Source organism: Atractosteus spatula, chromosome 15 (genome assembly GCF_055471065.1).
Source record: "Atractosteus spatula isolate fAtrSpa1 chromosome 15, fAtrSpa1.hap1, whole genome shotgun sequence".
Lineage (NCBI taxonomy): Eukaryota > Metazoa > Chordata > Actinopteri > Semionotiformes > Lepisosteidae > Atractosteus > Atractosteus spatula.
In genome coordinates this window covers 19,715,704-19,726,694 of record NC_142720.1, presented here as the reverse complement: position 1 = coordinate 19,726,694, position 10,991 = coordinate 19,715,704, and the positions used below count along the sequence as shown (strand labels likewise).

Below are 10,991 nucleotides of genomic sequence, written 5' to 3'. Positions count from 1 at the left end.
TCAGTGAAATAGTTATTCATAACCCCCGACTTGTAAGCGATTTCTATACCTGAGCTGCTGGTATAATTAGAGACATGTGAAGTCTTTATTCTCTGGCATAGCTTTGTTGAGAGGAGTAATAATCCAGACACACTGTAAAACAAATATTTATTATAATTACAAAACATGCAAACTACACTACATACAACACACAAGTTACTTTATACACAGTATTTACAGACAAGGCGTTTCAGAGGCCTAACATTCTGGTCACCCAGAAAACCCCAGACTGCTACTAAGCACTAAACTCTCAATATGCCCACAAAGGCCAGACAAGACATGAGCTGCCTTCTAACTAAATAAAAAGTAACCTGCAGTTAAATCTCTTTCTCTGCACCCTGGATGCCACAAAATAAATGGAGCCTATATCCCTCTCCATAAAATGTACCCTAAACGTTTCTAACTGAGGTACCAGAAAACCCGGTTCCCTAAAAACAAAGAATAGCATGCTCTCTCTAACAGGGTTCAGATACTGAGGTCCAGTCAGGTTTTGTTTGGATGACCAAGAAGTAGGGGCTCTCGCCTGGCGCAAGCTTCAACTCCCCTTTCCTCTGGAGTCCTCTCTCTCTTCTCTCTGCTCTCATTTCTTCTTCCTCCTGCCTCTCCTCCTTTCTCTCTTCTGTGATCTTAAGGTGAACTTACACTGTGTCCTTCTGCCCTGCTCCTTTGCAATCATTAATCCACAACTTGCCTAGGCATACTAAGATAAACTTTACTATTGTTTCTGCTCAAGGGACCCCTCAGACCGCAGCAAACATCCTCTCTGCTTTGAAGTTAGAAACACTTAGTCTTCCCAGTGTCACAAACTTTATCTAAAATCTTAAGAGACGCTTCTCAAGTCACCCAAAGCTGTAACAATATTTTACCTTAACTCCATCACAGTCTTGAAATGTTATGAAAATTGTCTGACGGAAATGTATCATTCAGTTTAACACAAATTCACCCTAGGAGGTAAAGATGTCTAGTTGATTTAAGATAAAGGCTTTGAAGGCCTTACTTCTGCAATTCAAAATAATTTCATGGAGTTACATAATATAAATGAGCTTCCATAACTTGAACTAGTTAATTCATAAAGCTACTGCTTGCTAGGATTAATCAGTTTTCCTTTCCCAGAAAAGAGGTTTCATTGTCAGATAAGTAGAGTTTTAGAAAGCATGTAATATTGAAGAAACATGTTGAAGATGGAGGTTATCATTATGTTCCTGCAGCTCTTAAAATTTTCAGTAAGAATAATGTACTGCTTCTGAATAGAAATTAAACAAGATGGATTGTTAAACTGTCCTGTTACCATTGCTGAGATTTCTCCCAGTTTACTTGTCACTATTAATACCATGTAAGCTGTCTCAATCCAACTCTGTTCCAGATGTACAGCTGTATTTTCCTTGTGGGAATCCACAGCTGTTAAACAGCTTTAGCATATTCCTTAGTTAACATAAAACAAAATACTGATTTTAAGTTGATTTGGATGTATTTTGTAATGCTGCCATTTGTGATTCATTATTCATTTTTGCTTTCTTTGAGCTTGTTTCTTAGTGTAACCTGTTCATTCATTTTGTTTAGGAACGTTAAAAATGTCAGTTTGCTTCATTTTTGCTGTGCTCTGCCATCCTAAGTTTCTCATGTTGTGCTAAATATCCCTGAAGCTTTAAGATTCCAATGAGGTTTATATCCGAACATAAAGGTTACAAGCAAGATCAGTGACGTAAGAGAGATCACAAGCGGCTACAGTACCAACCATTTGGCTTTTTTGGTTAATGGTATGCAATTGATACAAGTACTGTATCTCATTCAGATGTTTTTTAAAGAACGTTCAGGTATCAGCTTCAATATTGTCAGGATTTCTCCAAACGCCCTTTGTGAAACATATTGCTTCCTATTCTGTCTTAAACCCACTTCGAACAAAACTTTGGTTTCATTTGTTTCATCTACTTTGTCAGCTCCTTTAAGGATTTTGAATATTTGAAACAAGTCCAATCACACACTCCTTTGTTGAAGGCTAACATGTCTATGTAACATGCATACCTTTTAGGGCCAAAAATGAACCATGTTGTCTATTGGACTGATTCCATTACAGCTATGCTCTATTAAAAACAAAATAGCAAACAAACATGTACAGTACATGATAGTCTATTAATGCATTGTGTAATTTTAACAAGTCTTAAATTCTATACTTTACAGTAAATCCTAGCATTCTTTTGGCTTCTATAGCTTTACCACATAACCTGGTTAAATGGGGATTCCACAAAAATAAACGAAATTTTCAAAAGCTGCATTCTCTAGCTTAGTTACTCCCATGGTGTATTTTAACGTCTGTTCATGTTTCCTGAATGTCGGACCATGTTAAGGCGATATTTTGGGTTTCGTAATAACTTTTCTGTTTGTGTTTGCTACCCTATTTTTGTGTTGTCTGCAAAATCTACAGTTTTGCTGACTGTACTGGAACTTACTCTATCTTCATTATTTCTCCCAGCCCAGTCTTATGTTCAGTTGTAATAGTTTTCTCTCCATTAACCTCTTCTAACATCGATATAAGTATTTCACAATACACATAATGCATTGCTTGCATTTGCAAAGGAATTATTTTGACAGTAGAATCCAGGTAGGCCATGTTATGCCAGCCTAAGAGAACATTTAGCCAGGATGCTGGAGGTGGTAAGGCCTATTCTTTTGAACAGTGTGATGAGATCTTTAGTAATCGAGGAGGCAGGCTTTTATAGAGAATTCATTTTCATTCATTGGCAGTTATGTAATTAGCTCATTGTGTGGTCACTTAATCGGTTTCACATTTCTTTTCTACACAACAGGCGAGTCTTCAAAACAATTCTATTAATCTCGTATAAACACTCCTGATAAACCTTTTGCAGGTTGAAATAGTAATAATGCAATTGATAATAGGATCTTGAAAAATAATAAATGAATAAATCTTGATTGAAAATTAAATACCTAATACCGGCATGTGGTTTTCATAAGATTTTTATACCATGTATCTTTTCAAAAAATCATGTGCATTTTCTTGTTTTTAATCTATGTTGTAATAAGGGACAAGTGAGTTGTTTTAACACCCACTTACCTGCACCTGTATGTGCACTCAGAGAACACCAGAATCTTTTCTTTCCAGGTAATGGTTTCGAGAGATTAAATAAATTTTTGGAATGGTGTACTGGGCACCTCGATGTCACACAATCGTACGTGTTTGCATGAGTGATGGAGTGGTGGGGTTTCTAGATATTTCAGTTTATGGTCTGATAGTAAAGCATTCATTCAGCAGTGTGACAAATGTTGCTTCAGAGTGCTTAAAAAGCGATCATATGATTTCAATTTTAAAACAAGGAAACAGCCCTATAAAAGTGGCATGCTCTCATTTTTCTTATGAAGTGACATATAATTGAAGTGAAAAAACGAACATCTAGTTTTTGATTCCCCCCCCCCCCCCCCCCATTTGAAATTTGTTCTCCACTCCTCCTGGAAAAGTTTCTTCAAAGAAATATTGTTTGGCTCATCATGTTAGAACACAGACCAACTCTGGAGAATACGGTGCTTTGAGGATGTAGACTCGCAGCAGGATTCCTGTCAGCAGGAGACGAATGGCCTTAAATCCATCCCATCCAAATCTTAAGTAATGGTGCTGTTCCCTAAATGTTGTGAAATGTACATCTATGTCAGACTTCTCCCAGCTGGTTCTACTTATTGGCTGCCTAATGCCAGGTTGTGGTCTTTTTCATACATCAGATCATTTGAAATCAACAGGCCATCAAGAAAGACTCTAGAACTTATTTTAACCTGCAATTCTGAGTTTTGCAAATTTTTTGACATGACAAATGGCTCATTTGACATCCTTTTTCTAAAATTATTTTGGTGAATGAGAAAAGTCAGTGCTCATGTTCTTAGGAGTATTGTGGTTTATAGGCAAATAAAGTGTTTCCACATTGGAATTTCACAGAGACATCCCAGAGGTGTTTGTCTTTTAATCAAGCTCTAAATGATTTGGGATGCTCTGAAAATGAACTTAAGTTCCACTCAACCAAGCCAAGAACAACAGAAGCCCCTAATCATGTGCATTTTTTTATGGTGCAAAACTGGATGGATTTGAGGAATGTTTTTGAGATCATCTCATCCAAAATTGTATTTCTTTGCTGTTCACTGTTACCATGAAGGTAACCCTAGCTGTCTAGAGCCAATTTTAGAAGAGTCAGTGGATTTTGAGACTTGAGGCATAAAGGGTTTTTAGTCTTTCGTTTTATCTCACAGAAGCAAAGGTCCCTCAAGATAGTGGAATAACTTGAATTATGCATTAAATGTGATCTTTATCAAATTCTTAAAACATGGTGTCTGATCTTAATTTAACGCACTCTTTTATGAATGCATATTTTTCATCTGGAATTATTCTGTTTGTGGAATTGACTTGAAGTGAGCTTTGCCTTCAAGCTAGTTTGCTTTCTTTAGTCGGGAGGTTTTTTTTCAACAATTTTGATATTTTTTGTAATTTTTAATCAACTGTTCCAGCCGCTCTGTCTTCACTCTGTATTATAAATGTAGCTGATCAAAGAAGCAAAACACTACAGCATTGCTCCAGGCAATAATTTGGAAACATTTGTACTGAATTACTGTTCTGAAAAATATCTTGTTTGTTTATTCTATTGTTTTTATTGTCTAATGGAGAACAAATTGTCTTTTAGGATAGTTTCTGATTATCACTGATAGCAAAAAGGAAAATGTCATGTCTTGTTTAGATCTGTTTTGGCCACTGTGGGGTATCAGCAAAGAACTATGCTGGAACAAATTGAACATACTTTAACCATATTTGAAATACTATTGCATTAAAATGCAAATCCTTTTCTCAGTGCACGACCTAACTCACAAATATGTCACTAATAATAAGTGTTCTAATTTAAAAATAACACTTTTTAATTGGAGAAAATCTTCCTAAAGCAGCATTGCAACTGTTGGTATTGGTATTGTTATCTTATACCTCCTGAGTAGAATTTCCGCCTGGGGCGCCTTCTGTGCAGAATCTGAATTTTCCCCTTGTGTTTTTGTGGCTGTTTGCTGGGTGCTTCAGTTTCCTTTTACTGTACTTTTCATGACCTGGTGGCTTGGGTACCCGGTGTGTGTAAGCTGTCTGTCAGTGTGTGTATGCCCTGCCTCAGGACTGGTATATAGCCTGGGATAGCACCCTATGCTAGAGAAGATGCAAGATTGTCTGTGGGTTGTTGTTGCATAAATGCCTTGCTTATAATAGACGAATAGAAAAACTTGGAATTAAGTAACTTAATGGAAAATTAGATGAGAATGAGTTCTTCCATACTTTTGAGTGACACGAGTGTCTTACCTTAACTTCTGTTATTGATGCATAAAGTACTTAACAGTTTATCGAAGTGTACTGTGTTTGACAGACTCCTTTTTAATTTGTACGTTGGTTTTTAATCTAAATTGAAAGGCTAACTCTTTTGAATGAGCTTGTACAAAAAGGTTTAAGTGCTAAGGGTTCTCAGGTCATTTTAAACTTTTCCAGGTAAAACATTTTCTGGCATACTCCGTAAAGTACATTTCACACGATAGTTCATCAGCATTTGTTTTTTTGAACAGTCTTGTCTAATGAAAAATATATTTTTAATTTCTTGAGCTGCAAACCACAGTAGGCCTTACTGTCAAAGTGATGATTTGTCTCTTATGTGTGAAAATGTCTTGTGCAACTGGATTATCAACTGAAAATCGCTAGGGACTAGAAGAAATGCTTAAACACAAATTCCCAGCAACCACTTATAAGACAATTTTAGAGGTTTGCTTTATAGCCAAGAATGCTTTTCTGCTTCTGTCTCCAGTTCAAATGTTGCTTAGCAGCTGTTGGGTGTCTTGATGAATAGTGCTTCCTGTTATTCAAAATAAACAGTTTTAGGACAATTTAAACTACAATCTGAATTTTCCATTTTGATTTTCTTTATGTGAAATTAGTATAGTAATACTGTCATGAGAAAATATGACACATCTTTAAGTGATTCCACACATGAATCAATAAAGGTTATTTTTCAGTAAGCCATATTTGTTTTTCCTGTGTATACTGTATACAGTATATGTATTGTACTGGTTTATAAAACCAGAATTAATCATTTCTGTCACTGCTACCAGGTGAGATTTTTTCTGAACTTTGCTGGTGTAGCAGATTCAACTTGAGCAGAGCTAGAAAAGCAAAAAAAAAAAAGGCAAACAGGAGAAATAAAACTGTTGCCGTTCCAGGTAACCACTAGGTGGCTCTGGCAGGCACAGTGTCAGTAAATGAACCACTTGCTTATTTGTGAATATGATTGATGTAAATGTGCATGAGGACACTCTAACAGGCTGCTTAAATAACTGACAAAAGGTGGGTAATGCATTACAGCTGTGAAAAGATGCCAGTATGAAATGATGTGCCAGTATACCACCTAGGTAAAACTGACAATAGCAAAGGCTCATGTACTGTATCTGTGCATGATCAACAGTCAAGTACATTTTGAGTCAAGGTAAGATCCTGCAGTATCCTTATCAATGAGAAGGTTGTGTGTGCGACTCCTAGACAGTGCAAACTAGTCTTGGGAGCTTGCTCTGTACAGTATGTGGTGCCAGTTGTGCTAAGCCCACCAAATGTTACATTGCTGCTGTAATCTGGGTTCTCTGAAATAAAAGAAAAGCCACTAACCAATAGGACCTTGCCATCTCTAGGATGGAGACCTGAGCATTTCCACTGATGGGCCAGTCAGTAGATTGGTGTCCCATCAGTACCGTCTCCTGATGGGATTGAGGTCTCACATGTGTTGTGCTCATTGACCAGGCTGGAAAGGTGACCCAAGGTTACTCTTCTCTTTCGGGGAACCAGGGATGCAGGAGTAATATTTGGTGGGTTCAGTAAAGATGTCCTATTTATTCAGTCACACTACACTATCAAGCCACAGAGTGAAAAGCACTGGAAAATCGTGGTAATTAAAATATACTTCAGAATATGAACCATTCTTATTAGTATTAAGAAGCCCCAGTGTAAGTTACAAAACACTACAGTATAAAGAAATTGAATTAGATGTGTTGTTTACATTTTTGTAACATTTGTGGTTTAAATTCAGTCTAAACTTGAGTAACATGTTGAAAATTTACAGTTTGTTTTTAGTGTACTGAACAACAACAAAATGTACTCAAAACCACTATTTACTGTCATTAAGTCTTCATATGCTGGTATTGAGCAAGATGAATATCCACAAACTTTATTTTCCCATAAATATAGAAAGAATAGTGTGACAAGCTGCTTTATGGTTGAGCTTTCCAAGGAGCATTCTGAATTTCACTTTTAAAAAGTTAATTGTGCATATTTTCAAACACTTTTATTGCTATAATTCACTGGAAGAAAGTCTGTATCAGGGGGAGCAACTCGCAGAGTTTCCAAAACACATTTCCTTATCTAAATCTCCCTACAAAACTATAAGAAGGCCTATACTGTAAGTTACAAACAAGAGCAGCACATTTGGCTCACTTGTGGCATACTGTAGGTGTGATTTTCTTTTTTGGGTTTTCAGTATTTTCGGCCAATCGCTGTCAATTTCCATAAAAATGTTCCTTTGCGTCAGATCATTAATCAAATTTTCTGAGAAAAGGTCACTTTGGCTAAAGTTGCTGAGGCCGTCTTCTAAATATGCAGCAAGAACTCTCCAATTGAAGAATGATTTAGATAAACTCAAGCAAAATATTTGCTGTTTTCTTAAAGTAGACCATTCTGCAAAGGTTTGTTTTTGTTGTACTGTGACCCAGGCTAGAATGTTTAAACAGGCGATTCTGGTCTGTATTTAAAGCCCTGTGAAGCTAATTGTTTAATCACAGAGTAGTTGAGAGAATTACACAGCAGCTTGTACTGTAGACAGAGAGTGCTCACTTTTATTTATTTATTCCTAGTATTGTTTTTAAGTTTTCCCAAATCCTTGTCAAAAAAGGTTTCTGGGTAACTAAAATTTCAAAAAAAGGTTTTTTTAGTCAGTTGATTTTTTTTTTCCCCCCCACTGAACACCCTTTTATAATCAATGTAATTCTTCTGGTGCATTATTATAACTTTGTTCTTTTTAACTGTGGAAGAATTAGCCTCAATTCTGTGCACCAAAAAAACAAAAACAAAGATGTACTGCACAAATACATTCTGTTCTAAAAGACAAGTTGGGACATTTTTTGCACATACTGAGAGTTTGTGACAAAGACTGTGCTCAAGTTAAAGATTCTGTACTTTACCCCATTGTCTGGGGATGTACTGAATATTTTTTTTTATTTGGTATGAGGCAAATGACCCACCATGTGAAATCTGAGAGGTATTAAGGCTATTGATGGCAACCATTTGTGAGCACCAGTGTTCTCTGTTGACAGCAGAGTTCTTGCATCATCCTTGCAGAAACATTTTGTACAGATGTTTAAAATGTAGTATGTTTATATCTCTCTCCATAAATCTAGCTTTGAGTCCTTGTGGAGGCCTGTCTCTGAAACATGTTTTGACTCAGTAGCAGCTAGAAGAGTAGTATGCTGTATGCATCGATACTTTCTATACTGAAACTGAAGAGTAATTGGTAAGAATAACTCCCTACACTTTTGTTTTAGACGGAAATTCTGCTGCCATACTGTAAATTCTAAAATATTGGTAAATCGGATTACTGTATATTTATTCAGTGTTTTATATTAGAAGTATCTGACATCTGCTGATGTAGAAAACGATATTAAAAAAAACAATGTCACTATCATTTTTGTAGGTTGTGAAGCTGTTAAACAACAAAAGGTCGCAGGCAGTGGGAATCCTGATGTCTAGCCTTCACTTAGATATGAAGGATATCCAGCAAGGTAAGACCAATCTGCACCTTTGCTTCAGTCAACATTTGGTATGTATAGTACACCTGATATTGGTTGTCTTTTAGAGCAATGGGTTGAAAAGACAGTTACGTATATCAGGCAAGGACAAAGCAAATAGAGTCCTGCCTTTAGTTTAAGTTATGCATGCTGTTTGCTTTTTTTAGGCCTTTAACCTTTTATACATAATACATAAAATTCAGCACCAGCCTTCAGTTGTGAAACTCTTCCATCCCTCATTGGAGAAAAGCTACACTACTTGCATCATGTATGACTGATGTCTTTCCAAGTCTTTAAAGGGTAATTAGAATATAAGCATTGTTGCAGATGAGAGGAGTTCATATGATGTTCTGGCGTTCTTCAGGTTTTTCTCAGGTAATAGATTCAGTGGTCTTGCTCTGCTTCCTTCAAGAAACAGCTGGATCCCAGCTTCAAGAACATGGGCTGGCAGCTTGTTTCTTTCTCTTGCATCCTTCTGTTTAAAGAAATACCTCCTTTCCCCATATTAAATTCACTAACGCATACTGTAGTTTCCATTTGTCCTATTATTTGTGTTTCAATGTTAATTCTGCAGAAGTCCGTTGAGTTAAATTTGTCAATGCTTTTGAGGAGTACATGAATAGAGTCCCCTCCGTCTTTTATGTTTAAGAATTAAAGGGTTCATATAGGGTATTGCTTTGATACCAGGAATTTATCTAAATGTAATATTTTTGGTATCCTGGTAACCAGAATTACTGTATATTCACTACTCTAGCTTAGGTCTTACCAGTGCATTGTGTAGTTTAAGTGTAACCTTTGATCTAAATACTACCCTTTAAAGGGGAACGACAACATTATTTTTATATTTCGAGGTTAGAAAGAATCAACGTTAATAAGTGCAGGGAGGATCCCGTGCTTGGTCTTCTGACGCACCTATCTGCCAGAGCAGCTCTTCTATCACACTACAAGCACCACAGTGCCTTAACAGGATAGCTAACGCCGAATACAGTGGCATCTCTCACACCAAGATCACTGCGCAGGCTCAAACTAGTGACGTCAAGGCTATAGTAACCAGCCTAAGATCCGGGCACCATCCTTCACTAGTAGAACGCCACCCATCATGGGCTCTGCAGTATTTGTTTTAAACAAGCTCTGTATTAATCTTATTCTTACTCAATGGCTAACCTAATTGATGCAGAGTAAATCATGCACGCATAAATGTCTCTCAGATTTGAATTAAGACAATTTTTAAAAAATGTCCTCCTTCAGTCAGTTTGCTTCCTCTGAATGTTTCTGTATCATGTACAATAGGTGGATAGTGGCTCCAGGTTGAAATTTAGGATACTGCTGTTTCCTTCTTGTTAGGTGTTATTAGGTCTTTCTTTCATATTCATATTGGTTCGTCACTGATAGTGGTATGAATGCTGCTTCTTCTCCGTGTCCTATACTTCATTTTCTGTCCACAGAATACTTGGTTATGATTTAGAAATCTGGTTTCATTTTATTTTAAAAGTTCTGAAATGGGATGCAAATGTGGGTAACTGCCAGTATATTTTAATGTACAGTACATCATTTGTTGACGCAACGCTGTCATTAATATCCAATTCGAGCTCTTGGGTATTGAGAGGTCTTTCATTTGACAGGATGTTTGCACATTGAAATGCAGTGGTATTTACTTAAGATATTTAAATTTTGCATTTAAGCATTAGTGGAAAAAAAATGATTACATTTCATGAGCAGAGCTTGTCATTAAACCTCATAATAGGATATATAAAATAAAATGCAGAAACAGGTGATTTTTGTTTCTGTTACTATTCCGAACCTGCAGATGATTACGAAAGTTGTCATTGGCTCAAATGATCAGGACTAGCAGCAAACCTAATAACTTGCTGCAGTACAGCTGCTACATGTTCACTTTTAAATCTTCCAGGGATCTTTTCCAAGAAAAGGTTTATACTGTGAAAATAACATGAAGAAATGATTCCCTTGGGTAACCCGTTTTTAAAATAGCCAATAGCACTGACAGCACAACAGAAATGGATTAGCAGTCTGTCCTACTGGGCACTTTGTTGTCCATGTGGTAAAACGTGCGTTGTTGGTGAGTACAGTAATGCCAAATAGTTTGTAGTACC

General features: G+C 36.6%; 1 protein-coding gene across 1 annotated transcript in view; it reads left to right on the top strand.

Annotated features, from left to right (window-relative positions):
• Positions 1-10,991, top strand: part of fmn2b (formin 2b) — an 89,460-nt gene that overhangs the window by 27,652 nt on the left and 50,817 nt on the right. Inside the window, exon 8 of the mRNA XM_088933775.1 lies at positions 8,787-8,874. Within this exon, the coding sequence (XP_088789901.1) occupies positions 8,787-8,874 (88 nt within the window). The remainder of the gene's footprint in view (positions 1-8,786; positions 8,875-10,991) is intronic.